This window comes from Dromiciops gliroides, chromosome 2 (genome assembly GCF_019393635.1).
Source record: "Dromiciops gliroides isolate mDroGli1 chromosome 2, mDroGli1.pri, whole genome shotgun sequence".
In the NCBI taxonomy this organism is placed as follows: Eukaryota; Metazoa; Chordata; class Mammalia; order Microbiotheria; family Microbiotheriidae; genus Dromiciops; species Dromiciops gliroides.
The window spans coordinates 577,217,831-577,236,459 of NC_057862.1; the positions used below are offsets into that span (position 1 = coordinate 577,217,831).

Sequence of the window (18,629 nt, forward strand, 5' to 3'; positions counted from 1 at the left end):
TGAACTCCCCGGGGGAGATTTGCATTTGAAGAGGGGGCAGTGTCACCTGTTTGTTTAAACCCAAGGAATGAAAACAGATGCTTGGACTTCAGGCAACCGCATCCCCCTGGAAATGGAAGGGTTCCGTGGTCTAGGGCTGTTGTTTGTCCTTTCTTGAAGAGGACATGACATGGAGAGGTGATGTCATGACTTTCAGTTAATTGGATTTAAGTGAGACAGGACTGTGTAAAGTCGCCAGCCTCTCTCTACTCAGTAGCCATCTGGGGGCCTAAGGCAGAGCGGTGGGCGTGGAAGGCGGGGGGGGGGGCTTTCAATCCCCTTTAAATCACTTCACTCTAGCTTCACCTGTTCGGAAAGCATATCGTTGTCAGGATAGCAGAGGCAGCCTACAGCTCAGCAAGTTGTCTCTCGCCACACGGTTTGAAGACTATGGGTCTTAGCTCCCTTTGAAGAGAGAGCGGGTTTCCCTCCTTTTCTCATCTTACACGCAGGCACGCTCCGGGCTAGGACTTGCTTTTCATAGATCGCAGCCCAAGAGAAGTTGCTCAGGCTGACTTTCATTCCCAGCGATCGCCCTTGTGCGTTTGTGCCCGAGCGCAGCTACGCGCAGACAGACCCCGCTGCTTCACCCACAGACCCTTGACCCGCAGTTGGCCCGCTTCTGAGGAAGTTCAGAGCAGCTTTCTCCCCAGTGCCTGAGGAACTCGCACCAGCCTCCGCAGAAGAGACAGCCTCCACTCTGGCCAGCCGACGCCAACGCTGGGTTTAGACTGATCTTCTACTTCCCACCTTCCATCCGGTGACCCCTTGCCTTCCTTCCCCCTTCCCTGGTATCTCCCCTCCCAGGACGCGAGGAGGAGAGTGGGTCATCAGTCCGCCAGGGGGAGCGCCGGAGCCAAGCGCGGATCTGACCAGATCGCCTGGGTCCGCTGGAGAGTGGAGAGGGTCCCTCCAATCTGCGGGCGCGGAGGGCGGAGCGCCAAGTGGTAGAAGAAAAACCTCAGCTAGCCGGCACCGAGCCCAGAAAGCTGGAGAAAAAGAGGCGATCGTCTCTGCTGGGGCACCTTGGGTGAAGAAACCAGCCGTCTCCACCACGCGCCCCTCTCCCTCTCCAAGAAAAGAAGAAACAACAAACTGGCCCCTGACCCCTTTCCACTGCAGCCCCGTGGACCGTTCTGGGGGAAGAGAAGGCATCCGAAGAGTCCGATAGGATCCAGGTACCCGAGCCCCTCGGAACCAGGGGTGGGGGCGAGGGGACCGTGAGATCAGACTGAGCCTGGGGCCCTGCTGAGGGGGTAGGGCATCCTCCTGTCTTTCTAGGGGAGGCTAGGTCTGTTTATGGGTTTCCCTCTTTTGGGATGTACGACTCCCCACAGTCTCCCTGGGCTCCTCGAAGAAAGTAAGGTGCTAACTAGTTAGGAAATGTTAGCCACCCTCGGAATTTTTGTACTGTGGGGAACATCAGAGAATGAGAGGGTGCGGAGGCTGAGGACTGTACCCGAGGGGAGCTGGCTACAAAGTGGGTGCTGAAAGCAGTCGCCCATGGAACTTCGAGGTAAAGCCTTTAGATGGAAAAAGGAAGGGAAGAAACCCGGTCCTGAGCAATTTCACTCCCGAATGTTCTTGATCACTTCCCTTGCTACCTCCCCCCCCCCCAAAAAAAAAAGTTTTCATTTTTCCCTGTCTTTAAAAGGTGAACTTTAGACTTGCCCTCTAAATTAATAATCCTCTCTGTATATCGAAGTGCCTCCCATAGCAGAAGGCTCCCTTTCTTTCCCTATCCCCAACCCAGTATCTTAGGGGTCAGAGAGTGGCAGTAGCAATTGGAGAAACTGAGGCTGATTGAAATCCAAGGGCTCCTTAAGGAAAGGAAATGACACATCCTGACATTTCATCCTTTGACTGCCCCCCACTTATACCCCAACTAGTTTAAGGGTACCTTCGAGAAGAGGGGCAGGACTGATGATTTTACCTAAGGATGGAGCACCCTTGGAAAGAAGTAGAAGTGGTGCATTGGACTACCTATGTAAAGGGGCTTATAGGTGCTACTTAGAGAGAGAAGGGAAAGGGAATTGACAGGATTTAAACTGCTACTTTACAAGAGGTCTGGTGCTGCTTATCTCTGAGCCTTCCCTTGTTCTCCTGGTCTTTCTTCTAGGTCAGGGGCTCTTAGTCTATGATGCATGAATTTAATTTTGTAAATACTTTGATTAGTGTATTTTGTGTAATAATTTTAAAACATGTTATGAATTTTAAAACATTATTCTTAGAAAGGATTCCCTAAACCACCAAACTGTCAATGGGGTTCATTGCACAAAAGAAAGGTTAAGAACCCCTATTTAACAACTCAGAAAGTAGCCGTTTTTTGTGGGTGACCTAGCTTACCTAGGTTTCTTGAATGCCTCTTTTCAGTGTTGCTTCCTGAACTGGACCAGAAATCTCTTCCCTTTCCCATCTCTTCCAATAAATTTTGTTGACCAGACTGTCGAGTAAGAGATTCATTCTAGTAGTAGTAGCCTACTCTGGTCATTGAACTGATCCAAGTCCTGGGGGAAAACCTTAGAAGCAACCCCAACTGTATTTTTTGAAGGCTTTGAGTTAGAGAAGGAAGAGGGGAAAAGGGAACAGGTTGGTTGTTGGTCAGATGTGACGATCTGGTGTTTGTAATTATATGGTTTTTTTACAGGCATCCAGCTATTTTTCTTTCCTCCTTCCTAGTGAATAACTGGTTAATTCAACATTGATTGTTCACTATTTCTTTGAGTTCTTTCTGATCTAGAACACTACTTAAGGAGGGAGCGTGGAGCCTTAATGGGAAATATTGACACAAAACACTTTTATCAGAACACAGCTTACTTGTGGTAGAATTGAGTTTTCTTGACCCCTTCCCTGTCAAAGACTATGTTACAACCATACTTGTAGTTTACTGAGAGCTAAATAGTCTTAAACTTAAGGTTCTCTCGAAAGGATGCAACTTTTTGTGAAAATTCTGTAATTCTCAGCATCATTGATGAAAACATATCACCAGGAGGAATCATAGAATCAGTGATCTGGGGAGTAACAGAGTAGGTTGAGAAATAATTCCCTTTTGAAGTACAGTCATTGTGGAAAGAACAGCAGTCTCATCTGTATGTAGCCCCATCTCCAAGGAGTGCAAAGTATTTTATAGGCATTAATTCATCCTTCCTTTTTATATCCAAGAAAAGTTATTTATTAAAGACAGTTATTTTGTAGACAGCCTAGGACTCAGGAAGGGTAAATGAGTGGTCCAGTGTCATACAGCAAGTCATTATAAGAATGAACTCTGGATTTTTAGTCTATTTCTAAGCTAGGGTTACAAGGAAGTGTGGCCGGCTTGCTGGAAAACCCAGTGGGGCAAGGTGATATCTTCCTGCCCTCATTGAGATATAGGCTGGTCTTTTTAAACCATTAAAAAGAGCTGGTACTTTGACAAAGGGGGATGACCTCTACAAAGCAAACTAGACAGATTCTCAAGATGTCAAGTTAGGAGGGGGTAGCTAGGTGGCGCAGTAGATAAAGCACTAGCCCTGGATTCAGGAGTACCTCAGTTCAAATCTGGCCTCAGACACTTGACGCTTACTAGCTGTGTGACCCTGGGCAAGTCACTTAACCCTCACTGCCCCACCAAAAATAAATAAATAAATAAAGATAAAGAAATTTTAAAAATAAGATGTCAAGTTAGGCAGAATTTCTAAGGAATAACAGGCCTCCATTTGTTGCCACCTTCTACCTTCACACCTGTTACTGAGGAAAAGTGTTAAAAATGCATGTTCTTCTGGACATGTGTAGATATCAAGTCAGTGCCAGATTATTATCTAAAGTAATGCAACCAATGCCGAGTGTCAGTTTTTCTCCATGTCTTTGCCACCAATTGGTCTGTTTCTAGCCAGTCCTGTTCCCCTTCATTCCCCTTCATATCACCCTTTGATAGTCATTCCTAGCAGGCAGCCAACAAGATCCGGTTGGACTGCAGCCCATACCACTGTGATAATGACATGATTTACTAATATACATATCATTTCTGCTTGTATCTCTCTCAAAGGCCTGAGGTCTCCATTCCAATTATGTTGGGAACAAAGTGGTGACTTGTGGTTTAAGAGCAACATATCTAAAGGTCCAACCCCCTGGTACTCTGGCCTGGGCTGAATTTCACAACAATTGAACTCTCTACTCCCTACCCACATTGACCACCATGGGACCCGAAGAGGTGAATACCACTGATGCACACAGCAACTTTGCAGCTATATTCAACTCCCACCGGGAGCGCACTGCCTCCCTCCCATTCAACTTTAGCTATGGTGACTATGACCTGCCTCTAGATGAGGATGAGGATGTAACCAAGACCCGTACCTTCTTTGCTGCCAAGATTGTCATTGGCATAGCTCTAGTGGGTATCATGCTAGTCTGCGGCATTGGTAACTTTGTCTTCATTGCTGCCCTGGCCCGATACAAAAAGCTGCGGAACCTCACCAACCTGCTCATTGCCAACCTGGCCATCTCTGACTTCTTGGTGGCCATTGTATGCTGTCCCTTTGAAATGGACTACTATGTGGTCCGCCAACTCTCCTGGGAGCACGGGCACGTGCTCTGTGCCTCTGTCAACTACCTTCGAACAGTCTCCCTCTATGTCTCTACCAATGCCTTGTTGGCCATTGCTGTAGACAGGTAAGTATTAGGGTAGAGTGGGGGCACTGGGACAGGAGTGACCATTGAGAGAGATGATTTGGTGTTCCTACTATACTCACCCCAACTGGACTGGTAATAGCAATGTCTCCACCCTACTCCCTCATGTTAGCAAGAGCTGAGTTTCACAGCTGAGGATTAGCAAGAGGAGACCCTGTCTTCCATCTAGGACCTGGTGAGAGATATCTATGCTCCCTAGATGTTGACAAGTCCTGAGTTCCTGGGTCTGGGAGATATTCTACCTGGCCTAGGCTGTTGATTTGTGAGGGCAGTGGTCTTAAATTTTCCCTCACCTAATCTTACTTAGCTTGAGAAGGACAGCTCCAACTCTGAAATTCTGAAATAACAGGTTTAACATTCAGTGGCCTATTACCTCTAAACAGCACACAAGTCAAGAGGGATTTTTCAGTTATGAGAGACCCCATCCCTCCTCACATACCCCCCTTCTACCAGCCCCACTCCCCTCCTCCAGCCAAGTCAGTTCTTTCTTAACAGATTTTTAAAACAAGGTTACTGGATTTGTTTGCATAAAATCCATGGACACATTTGTGTATGTTCTTTTGCATAAATCTGTGTGCTTATTTGCATACATTTGCATGCAGCCCTTCCAGAACCCTGGTTCAGCTATGTAAAGTGAAATTAATGAGAGCAGCCTATAACAACTATTATATATGCTGTATTTATGCATTTCTTACTGTTTAATCACTTATGGACTAAGTGATTTTCATCAGATGGGCACAAACTTTTTTTTTTAATCCAATACAAGCAAATCTCTATTAGAAAGTACTTTTCCACAGTGTAGATTCAATTTAGCTGAACCATTGTTACCTGTGCTATAGAGTCCATCCCTCCCTCTATAATGGGATACCACATTGTTCTCCTTTATCCCCCAACACCAGAGTTATGGTAGGACTCTGATCAACAGGGATCATAGAATTTAGAATTGTAGAGATTTTGGATACTTCCCTATTTTCACACCCAATGCTTGTAAACGTTATATTCCTCAACAAAAAGACATGTATTATAATTTTATAAGGTGAGGACATAGATACCTCAGATTATTCCCCTAAACCAGAGAGAGGGATAAGAAAATCAAGCTGGTCCCAGGGAAATACAGTGTGTCCCAAAACTTTTAGTACATTTTAAGTACTTCGTGACCCTGGGCTATTAAAGTTTAAAATTGCACAAATACTTATGGGACAACCTGTAATATCATCTGACAGTCTGATTCAAAAATTGTAGTCCCTCTCCTCTGTCATTAGGACCTATGGATTATATTTATTTTATGGCCTAATAATAGTAATATAAATATAAATAGCATTTATATAACACTGAGGTTTGTAAAGCACTTTACATGTGTTATTTGATGAGATAAGAATTGTAAAGTGTTTAGCATTGTCCCTGGCACATAATACTAATGTAAGTTATATTGTTATCATCATTATTTCATTTGACTCTCATGATAGCCCTATAAGGTAGGTACTATTATCCCCATTTTACAGATAATGAAACTAAAGGAGAGGTTTAGTGACTTGATCAGTATTACATAGGTAGTAAATGTTTCAGGCAGGATTTGAACTGAGGCCTTCCTGACTCCCAATCCAACACTCTATCCATTGTGCCACCTATTACCTGGCAGCAATGACCTCCCCCCATTCTCCATCTCTAGAACTCTGCCATGTCCTCAGCCTAATACTTTTGCCCTGGCCAAGGTCATCCCATCTGAGCCTCAGAGCCTTGCCCCAACCTCAAATAATTATTGAGCCCGTCACAGAGCTGGAAATGGGTTTCCAGGACACTGGGTTTGCTGTTCACCATCAGTTTTGAAAGTGAAAGCCCACTCCCTTTACTTAGAAAAAGGGCTATGCTGTGCTTTCACTGAAATCTGCCAGCACTGGGAAAACTCAGATTGAATTATTTCATGTGACCTCTTGCTGGCACTACATCGTTTCCCTGGGCATGTGCTTAGCTGCTCTAACATGCAAAAAACACACGCTTTTAGTGAAAAAAATATCAGAACTATTTCTCCACCATAGCTCTCAGCTTGTGTGCTATAAAGCAGTTAGCACTGGCAGAATGCAAGGCTGAAAATTCCGTTAACTTGAATGCAAAACATCTGTTCACTTTTAGATAACACGTATTTTCATTTTCCTTTAATTTAACTTTGTTTCCCAAAAAATGTGGGAGACAAAAGCTAAGGCTCCTCCTGCCCAGTATTTACTTATTGAATTTATATTCAGTGCTCTCCCCCCCTCCCCTGATCTCTTGAGACACTGACCTGAGGGTTTTCAAGTCTACTACATTCTGTACCCATGATCTCCCGTAGGGAGAAATGGTGGGACAAAGGAACAGAGGTAGAGACAAAAAAAGGCAGCCTGACATTTTAGAGGAAGATGACAAAAGCAAAATGGGAAGGAGAAAATTTTCAAATTCATCACCTTTGTTGGCTGGTGCAGTTAGAGCACAGTCCGCAGCCTCTACCAGGATTGACCAAAGAAACAGAAACATCCTGCTGTTTAAAATGTCCCTGTTCCTTCAGAATCTACTGTTCCATTGCAGGTGGTCACTTGGTACAGGAATAACAACTAAACAGAAGGTCAGGTGATAGGGGCAAACCATTGGTATTACAAATCTGTAGGAAAGAATTGGGATTTAGATATTCTTATTTTCTCACCATGTAGAACAGACCAAGTATCAGTCTTTCAACCTGAACTTCTCTCTCTTCAGTTCTGCATTTCTAGCTCCCTGCTGATCAACTCTATCTGGATGTCCTGCTATGATCTCATACCCAGTATGTCTTATAGAACTAAGACCTCTTCTTGAGGGCAGGAATTGTGCTGTTTTTCTTCATCTCATGATCATCAAGCAGAGTACCTGCCACCGAGTAGACACTTTTAAAAGGCTAGTTGAGTTGAATAACAATTCAACTTATTATAGTGTTTTAAGAATTACAAAGCCCTTTTCCCACAACAATCTTGAGAGGTGGGCAATGCAAATATCATTGTCTCCATTATAGAGATGAGACTCAGAGAAGTTTTATTCTTCTCAAATTCCACTTATTGTGCCTGATCTGGTTCTACCCTCTGGAATAAACCAGAATACATCATATCTCTCTTGCCCACAGTCAATACAGGTAATAAATGTCAGAGTCAATATTTGAACCCATATTTCTCAATTTTCAAGTGCAACATTCTTTCCATTGTATCATACTATCTAAAGCTGAACCTGTCATTTTTCCCTAATAAAAAAAATTAAGAAATTGAAATCAAGTTTCTATCTGAACTTTCAGTTGCTCTCCAAGGTAGTACAGAACACTCAACCAGTCATCCAGCTTCAATATCTTAGTTTCATCCTTTACCTTTTCATCCCTTTCTACTTTCTACATTGGCAGGAACCAAGTCACATGGGTTCTTCCCTCTTAATATCTACCATTTTTCAATTTCTTCAAATGCCTACTACCACCAGTCTAGTCCAGGGCGTCATCCTCTGAGACCTATACTTTTCCAGCAGTTTCTTATCTGATATCAATGTATTCAGTCTCTACCCTACTTTAGTCCTTTGTAACATTGTCTTGTATGTGTCCCATTTACTCAGCCCTTACTCAGTGACTTCTCACCATCGATAGGTAAAGTCCAAACTCATTCGCCTAATATTCAATGCTCTCTTCAACCTTCCCATAGCCAAATAGACCTATTCATTGTCTCCTGCACACACAATTCACATTTCTGGCTCATTACCTTTCTTTATGCCATTTCCTATATTTGAACTCTGACTCTGCCACTTACTACAAAACATTCATCCTCTTTGGGACTCAGTTTACTGATTTGCAAAAGAGAGGGATGAACTAGATGATCTCTAAGGCCTCCTTCAAATTTAAATCAGCAATCCCCACCTCAGAATATATCTTTTTCTTTGCTTCTGATGATCTATATTCAACTCATGCTACAAAATCCAGATTTCCTGTATCATTTCTCATTTGTGCCAGGATAGCTACTTAGTTTATGGTGTGTTTTAACATGTGTGTCCTGCTTCCCCAACTAGATTCCAACCTCCCAAGGGCAGCAATTTTGCCTTCTCCATTTTTGTACCCTGAGCCTAGCAAATACTTGTCAGTCAGTGATGGTGATGGTGGTGGTGGTGGTGGTGGTGATGATGACGACGACAACGATGATGTACGTATTTTGGGTACCTATGTATCTAGGTGGTACTGCATAGAACACTAGACTTTAGCCAGGCAGACCTGAGTTAAAATCTTAGCTCAGAAATGACTGGCTGTGTGACCCTGGACAAGTTATTTAAGTTCTGTCTGCCTTAGTTTCTTTGTCTGTTAAAAGGGAATAACAGTGCCTATTTCACAGAGTTGTGGAGGGGAACAAAATGAGATAATATTTATAAAGTACTTTGTAAGCCTTAAAGAGCTAAATAAATATTGTTGTTGTTACTTTGGGTCCAAACTGTCCTATCACCAGTACCAAGAGTGACAGGACCAACTATAGAAGATTTATAAGACATGGCCATTTTTCTCAAGGTGTTTATAATCCACGGGGGAGGTGGAGCAGGAAAGGACAAAACAAATATGTAAATATGTAGATGTATGTTTGTGTCTACATACATAAAGCTTTATAGATATAGATATATGAAACAATTAGATACTAACCTATACAACATTTAGCAAAGTGCCTGACACATAGAAGAATAGAATAGAATCAATGCTGTTTCCTTTGATTATAGCATTCAGAGAAAAGACAGATCTGAGTAACTCCGGTAATCAGGGAAAACTTTGGAGAAGAGGTTGGTCATCAGCTGGGCTTAGCAGGATAGGCAGAGGGGCAGCTAGGTGGCACAGTGGATAAAGCGCTGGCCCTGGATTCAGGAGGACCTGAGTTTAAATCCAGCCTCAGACACTTGACACTAGCTGTGTGACCCTAGGCAAGTCACTTAACCCTCATTGCCCCGCAATATATATATACATACATACATACATACATACATACATACATATATACACACACACTCATATATATATATATAGAGAGAGAGAGACAGAGAGACAGAGAGACAGAGAGAGACAGAGAGAGAGACAGAGAGAGACAGAGGCAGGATCTAAATGAACAAAAAAAAGAAGAGAGTATTTCAGGAGGAATTACTCTAGCAAAGACCTGGAGACAGCAATGATCCTGGCATGTACCAGAGACAATGAGAAAACATGTGACTGGAGTAAAGAATTGCTGTTGAGGATATTAGGCTGGTGGATTGAAAAAAGTCCAAATTCTGAAGGGCTTTGGAAGAAAAGCAAAAGAGAATAAACAGAATCATTGTGATTTGGAAGTGGAAGGGATCTCAAAGATAATCTAGTTCTTAGGGGCAGGGATTATGGGTTGTTGTTATTGCTGCTGCTGCTGTTTTCCCTAGCATTGTATCCCCACTCTCCTAGCACATAGTTACCTGGAGTATTCTACAGGGGTTCCCAACTTGGGGTGCAAATACACTCAGAGGGGTACAAGATGTTTATCAAGGGGTATTTAAATTAAAAACTTTATTATCCTATTAAAATTAATCTCTGTGCTTTATTTCTTATATACCTATGCTGGATAAATGCTAGAATTTATTTCCTTTCATAATAAATCGGGTGTATGGGAAGATTGAACAAAAGCCAAGAAGTATGAGTCTGAGAAAAGGATAGGAATTACAACTCAAACAGCAACCTGAATTGTTGAGACCACCTAGAGAGTGGAAAGCAGAAAACTTTTTTTTTTCATTCATGGAATTCCCACTCGTTTTTGTAATTGTAGCCAGAATGTTCCAAGATGAGTTTTATTTGTGATAGAGTTTATTTCAGATTGACTTCAGGAAGCAGAAAGGAGGGAATGAAGGCTCTATGGTCATGTATCCATTGCCCTTTACATGGCTCACCTGGTGACTGCTACAATAAAGATTGACATGGATAGGTATGGTGGTGAATCCATTTAGTTATCCAAGAAGAAAAGCAACACAGTTTTCTGTTTCATCCGCTGGCATGCCTTCATCTCACCTTGATTACTTGGGGTTTTGCCTGCCCAGACAACCTTTCTTTCCTTGAAATATCAGCAATAAATGGATTGAGAGATGAATCATTGAGGCTGCCTATAGCTAGCTGACTGGGCATTGGGCAAGCTGGTGATAGATACATAGGCAGAAAAATTAAATCTGCTGATTGAGGTCTTTCTTCTTAGAACATTAGTGCAGGGAGAAGTGGACTATGGAGAGGAATACAAATAAAGAGAGGTGTCACTCACTCAATAAGCATTGATTGAAAGGTTTCTGTGTGTCCAGGTTTTTGATGGTTATTGTGAGTGAACTTAGAGAAGGAGAAATTAGGATGTAGTCAATGTATCAATCTATAGCAAAAGCACCAATTGAGGTTGTAGCATCCTCTCTTACATTGAACTTTCTCCTATCCAACCTCTTATCTAACTTCTAATCTCATACACCTTTTTTCCAGCCGCTTCCCAGAAACGGCAAGGGATTCTTCCATTTTCCCCACAGAACATTTGTTCAGTGCATGAAGAATGGAAGGAATACTAGAACTATAGAATGATAAAATTGGAAATGCCCTTCCACATCATAGAGAGTCTAATGCCTTCATCTTACAGATGAGGAAACTTTAACCAAGAGAGAGAAAGTGACTTGCCCAAGGTCATCCTGCTAATAATGGTAGATCCATAACTCCTGGCGGTGATCTTTTCACCACTCTATGCATTATTATAATGAATGAATTCCTTTTATTCAGACTGAGCTTGGTGAAAAAAAAAATTCACAGCTGAGTCAAAGAAAGTCATGGGTTCTAAGGCATCTTTCCCTTTAAGTCTGGGTTCTTTAGCTGATGGATGTGTTCAGTCTCTGAAAGCAAAATTCAGATGCTCACACTGTACTTACTTTAAGCACTGACAATGAGCTGCACAGCACTGGTTTTCAAGTTATAAGATCCTGGGCTGAAGTTCAGGGCCTCCTCCATCTCCAAGGACTAGCATTACCAGGAGCCCTCCCTCCCCATCAACATACCCCAAGTTCAACCTGACTCCTTCCCTTCATCTTGGATCAGACAGACAACAAAAGCCCAGAAAAGTGTTATTTCTTTTTTTCAACTTGCATAGCACATCAAAGCTGCAGGGCTGATTTCACATCTTACCAGAGCAGATATATAATGGTCCTAGGAAGCTGAAATATAAAGGGATGTCTAGGATGAAATTATTTTCTGGAGGCTAGTCAACAGAACTACCAGAAATTACTTGTGAAGTGGAGATGAATCCAGGAAAACTTTAGACAAGTCATTTCCCCTCTCTTGTTCTCAGTTTCCTTATAAATAAAAGGAGGTGGTTGGACTACATTCCTTTTAGGTCCTTCACATCTCTAGATCTATGACTCTATGATCTCTAAAGGTCCTTCCAGCTCTAAATCCTTTGAGCCAAACCTTGAAAAGAGAAGTTTTGCCAATGAATTCACTGAAAGAAAATAGCAACTTATGCATTCCAAGTGCCATTGAATTACATTTTAGTACCCCAAGGGGATTGAGTTATCAAATTACTTGAAATTCCTTATGAAATATCCTTAAAAATTAGATGCCATTGAGCAGGAAGGAATAGAATCAAAGTGCTGACTACAAAAACATATAAATATGGAAATCCTCTTTGACTAAGTTGCCATTTATGCTTAATATGATAGAGCCAAATTGTGATAAAAAGCCATAAACTCCTGGATTCCTATCATGATACAGCAATAGGTTTGGAGCACCCATTGCTGTAGACAGCTGTGCCAGGCTAATATCATGGTCTTTGTAAGAGGACCCTTACTTAGTGATGAGGGGATTGTTAGCACACTTCAAACCACACTAATCCCTCTGTAAGTCCCTTTGTGACACTGTTATACTCACCCAAGTAGCATTGATGGGCTTGGCATTGAGTTCCATGAAGGGGCTGAACTTTGGCTGGAGAACTCCACCAGCCACCATGCATAATAATGCAGCCAGCTGGGGTGAATAGTAGGTGGAATTTGATCCAATTTTATCTAACATCTTCAGAGAGCTAGAAGAGGGAGGGATTGGCATTTGAGTAAAATCTCTATTTGCATAGATAGATAGATAGATAGATAGATAGATAGATAGATAGATAGATAGATAGATAGATAATATTAAGAGCTCTTCATCTCTTACAAGAATAGCTTGAGATATTTTATAAAATGAGTCACTAAAATCTAGGCAAATTCAGACTTCAGAATTTCTCTAATATAAAAGTTTTGTAGCTCAAAAAAAAAAAGGAAATGAAGTTAGTCTAGCATGACTTTCCTTTGATGAAACCTTTTTGGTCTTTGTAAGCATTGATTCCTTCATTAATAATTTTGGATGTCAACTAATCATCTTTTTAATGATATGTTCTTCAATTTTCCAAGGAATTGAAGTCAAGTTCACTGGCCTACAGTTTGTAGATTTTGTTCCTAACCATTTTTTAATCATGCAAAAACAAAACAAAACAAAACACGTTGCCCTTCTCCAGTCTTGTGGTACTTTTCCCATTCTTGACAAACTCTTAGATGTCACTGACAATGTTTCACTAAATCATATGTATCAATTGTGCCCAGACCTAAGGAGAGATGAAGTGCATTTGGATCAAGTGACTTGAATTTATCAAGGACAAGTAGTTGGGCTCTTACTATATCCTTACTTATCTTCGGTATCTATTCCTCATTAATTATTGTTGTTCTGTTATTTCAAGGGGAAAGAGAAGTGTCCTTAGCAAAGAAAAGGGAAATAAAATAATAATTGGATAGCTGTCATCCATCCAAAGAGGGCCTCTTATCCTTTCTTTAATATTCTTCTCCATATAAGCTTAATTTTTTTATTGTCATTAACTTTGCTTGCCAGTTTTAATTCATTCTTCCAGAACACAAGGATACCGCATACATTGTAGCTCTTTGGACTTCCTCCTGGAAGAAATCCTTCTTCTCACATAAATGAGCTCATTTCCTTCCCCAAAGTGCTATTTTCTTGTCTGGATTACTTTAGGGAAAAGCAATGTGCTTCAAGGAAAGGACAGCAAGGAATTCTGAGTTGTTGTCCAAGTCACAGTAGTAGAAACAGAGTGTAGCTCGGTGGTGAAAAGAGGACAAGAGAAAATCACGAAGCTTGAGTTGCAGCCTCTACTCTTCTTGACCTTGACCCATGTCACAAATCTTTTCCTTGATGCAGTTTTGTTAATGGATGTTTGTGAGAGAAGAATGAGGTAAATAGGGAGGCGGCATAGTACAGGGGAAAAAATGATGCATTTGAAGTCAGAGAATGTGAGTTCAACCCTTGGCTCTGCCCCTTGCTTCCTCTTTGATCTTGGACAAAGTTACTTAAAGTCACTAAGACTCAATATTCTAAACTGTAAAATGAGGGATTGTAAGGAATGATATCCAAGGTCTATCATGACTCTATATCTACAATCCTTTAAAAGAGCAATATGCTCTTTTCCCTTTCTTCATTTGAGGAATAATTTCTTTTTCTAGTGATGTCCTAGAAAGGAGTGATTTATTCTTTCACCTGCTCTATGAATTACTGACAGTCCTACTTTTGAACTACAAATGAATAGGAATAAATATCTAGCAAAATACTGCTAGTATCATAGAATTAACCATAGAAGGAATCTTAGAGGTTATGTAGCCCAACTCTTTCATTTTTCAAAGGAGGAAATTGATTAATGGCTACCCATAGAAGAGAAATAATTTACCCAAGGTCATACAGATAGCAAAACTCAGATTTACATCCAGGTATCTGACCCCCAAATTGAACATTCCTTCTTCCTGTCGCAGCACACACAGTCTCAAACTCAGGGAGTGGCAGGCTAGGAATATAGTTGGTATTTATTATTGCTTCTTTCTTTAATACTTAAAAAACTGGTGGTTTCATAATGTGTGGGTACTTCTGCCATTGATGCAAATTGCAACTGCTTAATAGAATGACTGGTAAATTACCATGGTAAAAAAAAAAATCCATTCCCTAGTTTCTAGTTTCTTGGATACAGTTACCTCCAAGATTAGCTGGAGTAGTCCTTGGACAACAATCTACTTCTTGAGCCCATTTTTGAAGACTTCTCAGCTTGGTAGAATCTTCTAAGGTCTGTGCTCCACTGGCAGCACACCCTTTAAATAATCAGGGTTGTCATTTCCACCCCATAATGAGGCATCAGAGAAGGCCTTAGGTGGAGGACCACTATTAATAGCATTAGCAATGACTGTTTTACTCCTAATAATAGTGTTGCTAAAATTAGAATAATATCAAGCCCATTGTCTTCATTATTATTATGGCTATTTTCCTCCTAGATATCTAGCTATTGTCCATCCCCTGAAACCACGGATGAATTATCAAACTGCCACCTTTTTGATAGCATTGGTCTGGATTGTATCCATCCTCATTGCCATCCCCTCAGCTTACTTTGCAACAGAGACTGTCCTCTTCATCGTCAAAAGCCAGGAGAAAATTTTCTGTGGCCAGATCTGGCCAGTGGACCAGCAAATGTACTACAAATCCTACTTCCTGTTTATCTTCGGCATTGAGTTTGTAGGACCTGTGATTACCATGACCCTGTGTTATGCTAGGATCTCCCGAGAGTTGTGGTTCAAGGCTGTCCCTGGCTTCCAGACAGAGCAGATCCGGAAACGTCTCCGTTGCCGAAGGAAGACAGTCTTAGTGCTAATGTGTATCCTGACTGCCTATGTGATCTGCTGGGCCCCTTTTTATGGTTTTACCATTGTCCGGGACTTCTTCCCGACCGTTTTTGTGAAGGAAAAACACTATCTTACAGCTTTCTACATTGTTGAGTGCATTGCCATGAGCAACAGTATGATCAATACTGTGTGCTTTGTCACGGTCAAAAACAACACCATGAAATACTTTAAGAAGATCATGCTGCTCCGCTGGAGGTCTTCATACAATGGGAGCAAGTCCAGTGCAGATGTTGACCTCAAGACCAGTGGCATGCCCATTACAGAAGAGGTGGACTGTATCAGACTAAAGTAATCTATTGGATCTTTTAAAAAATTATTTTCAAGCTGTAGGGTATCAGAGGTATTAAAAAAGCATGCTATTAGATGAGTGTCACCAACTGAATCAAGGCTCAAATATTTAATGATGACAAGTAGATACAGTCTAGGATCTCACAATTTCACCGATGAACAAATATCATCACTCACCCATATTTATTGAGCACCTACTGTATACAAAATAGTATGTTAGGTGCAGGGGATATAAACCTGTGTCCAGAATGTATTAATAGAAGAATAAAAAATTTAAATTAAGACAATACATTCGCAAACAAGGCAGCATTACATGGCATATCAAAGTACTGAGCCTGGGATTAAAGAAGATCTGGGTTGAAATCCTACCTTCAACATTTACCTGTGTAACCCTGGGCAACTCCTTTAGCCTCTATGTGCTACAAGCAAATTGCTGGGATTTAACTAATAAGTTATTAATGAAGAGTGACCCATACCAGTAGAAGAAGATTATACATTGGGATTTCCTTGCCTCGGCAAAATCACAGACTTTTCCTGTGTTTTGAGTATGAACAATAAAGTGTTGGCATCATATATATCATTAGGGCTGGTGAGCACAGATAGGTAAATGCATTCCAAGAGCTTAGGTTCTGCTTCTGGGACATGCAGGACCACTTCCTGAACATTGGCATGGATCTTCTCTGACATTACTCCTAGCCAGGGACTGGTCAAGCTCCAAATCCCAGTTTTTCCTGTGCCATCCATGATAAAGAACATGAAGCCTTTGGAAATGAAGATGTTACTCTATGGGGAGACCTTAAGACTCTCAGTTTTTTTGTATTTTACAAAAGCTGTTGTTATTTCTAAAACAAACTCCATGGTCGGGGGTGCCAGAGAGGTAAGAGGCCCTTTCCAAAAGGACCGACCTTATTGTGGGCAACTCTCTTATGTGGTATGATATGAAGGGCAAAAGGAAAGTTCCCAATGGTCTCTTCATACTTGAAATTCTACTATTCATGATTCACAAGCTGACTCTCTCAGTGATCATCTTTTAGAATGCAATGAATTAATTGATTAATTGAATGAAATGAATTAATTTAGCTGACCTGCCCATTGCAGAGATTGGGGGATTTGGAATAGCATCGGGCACTTTCTTGGAAGAGAATCACAGAAAAGGGAGGAATGTACGTAGAAACAAGGAGGCCTTTTTTTCTAACCCGTCCTTCTTGGTGGAGCCACAGACTCCCATATTACTGCTAATTAAGAGTTGCTTATTAATATTAGGTAGCTTCTTTGGACAAAGGAAGACCCCAGTCCAAATGCTATCATCTCCAACCTTTCTTCATTGTTCTTTGTGTGAACTATTCTATTGTTCTCTTAGAGGTTAGCTGACAACCTGGTGAAAGAGATCAAGGTCTGTGAAGCAATTAGGAGCAAATGATCTCATCCATTTGGCTCAGTGACCTCCACAATAGCAGCATGATTTTAGCCGTGAACCACTGACGAGATTCTCCATGTTTGAGAAGCCAAATGATGCAGCAAACAGCAAGTTGGATTGGGAGCCAGGGGATCTTGATCCTGGCTACGTCACCATGGCAAGTTACAACCTCTTTGAGCCTCAGTTTCCTGACCTGTAAAAGGAGATCATGTTTCTTGCACTACCTACCTCACAGGGTTGTTGTGAGGAAAGCAACATAAATGTGAGTTATTGTTATGTGATTTCTTCCAAAACTGCATGTTCCTGGGACTCCATCAGTTGTCATCTCTAGTTGTGCTTTTCTTATTCCATGTATCTCTCTCTCTCTCTCTCTCTCTCTCTCGAATGACTTTATTTTCTGATTGACTTTTGGTATACATAAAAGTTCAAGTTGATTGGGAAATGGGTTTGTGGAAATTATAAAAAGATATGGTGGGGGTGGAGGTTTTGTTCTTTTCCAAATACAAATGTTCTTTTCTGCAGTGAATTGTCAATCTCTGGCCAATTTCTTCACACCATGCAGCATTCTCAGCCTCATTCCCCAGCCAAGATATCCTCAGAGGATGCAAAGGATTTTAATAGTTGTCTAGGAAAAACATAACTTGGAACACACCAAATCGCATAATGCATTCTAATGCCAAGAAAATAAGTCTGCGATTATCTGGGATGTTATTTGAGTTTTGCTTTTTAGAAAGTAGTAGGAACCATGCCACTACCTTGTCTCCATTAGCAATGATAATTGAGAGTTGGCTATATTAAACCTGAACCTTTTTAGATAATACTAGGGACCCCCTCCCCCACTGTCATTATGAAATGTACAGAATCTTCCTCTCCACTCTCATAGTAATGGAATCATTTGCAAGATGCAGAGCTGTATAAGTGCTGGAATTGGAGTCAGAAAGACCTGATTTTAACTTCTGCCTCAGACACGAGCCATATGACTCTGAAAAAGTCACTTAACTTCTTAGCCTCAATTTCTTCATCTTTAAAATGGGGATAATAAATGATAACCCTTACCTCACAGAGCTATTATGAAAATCAAATGAGACAATGTATAAAAGGTGTTTTGTGAACTGTAACACTATATAAATGTCACTTATCATTATTATCATTATTATGGTTATTGTTAAATATTGTTGTCTGCTTGTGGTGTTGTAGGGAACATAAATCTTGTGTTGTTGACCAAGTGAAACAATGGATATGAAAAACCAACCACACTATTCATGGATATCCCCCCCCAAAATTTGTTTTCTTGTGCTTATATAGTTGGATATAAATGATGTAAGATTAACTGAGCAAATCTACTTTTGACAGGAAGCGAACAGGGCTTTGCCCACACAATGTACTTAAATAAATATTTGTCAGATTGTGTGAATTGAATTACTGAATTATTGCTTACAAATATCAAAGTTGTCTCATAATCACAAACTTCTATTTAATT

General features: G+C 41.1%; 1 protein-coding gene across 2 annotated transcripts; it reads left to right on the forward strand.

Moving 5' to 3' along the window:
* Positions 1 to 1,088: 1,088 nt before the first annotated feature.
* LOC122741802 (prokineticin receptor 2) lies at positions 1,089 to 18,515 on the forward strand. Of its 2 annotated transcripts, none has more exons than XM_043985585.1 (3): positions 1,089 to 1,217; positions 4,064 to 4,686; positions 15,040 to 18,515. In XM_043985585.1, the coding sequence occupies exons 2-3, from the start codon at positions 4,214 to 4,216 to the stop codon at positions 15,734 to 15,736; spliced, it is 1,170 nt and encodes a 389-aa protein (XP_043841520.1). In that variant the 5' UTR covers positions 1,089 to 1,217; positions 4,064 to 4,213; the 3' UTR covers positions 15,737 to 18,515. The 2 variants fall into 2 exon arrangements, with proteins under 2 accessions (XP_043841520.1, XP_043841521.1); XM_043985586.1 differs by lacking the exon at positions 1,089 to 1,217 and adding an exon at positions 1,455 to 1,555.
* The last annotated feature ends 114 nt before the right edge of the window (positions 18,516 to 18,629 follow it).

What these genes read in the sequence shown, in the direction of transcription:
- LOC122741802 (XM_043985585.1), top strand. Translation starts at nt 4,214, where the DNA reads ATGGGACCCGAAGAGGTGAATACCACTGATGCACACAGCAACTTTGCA. An exon ending in TTGGCCATTGCTGTAGACAG is followed by an intron (nt 4,687 to 15,039) that starts GTAAGTATTAGG and finishes TTTTCCTCCTAG; the next exon opens with ATATCTAGCTATTGTCCATC.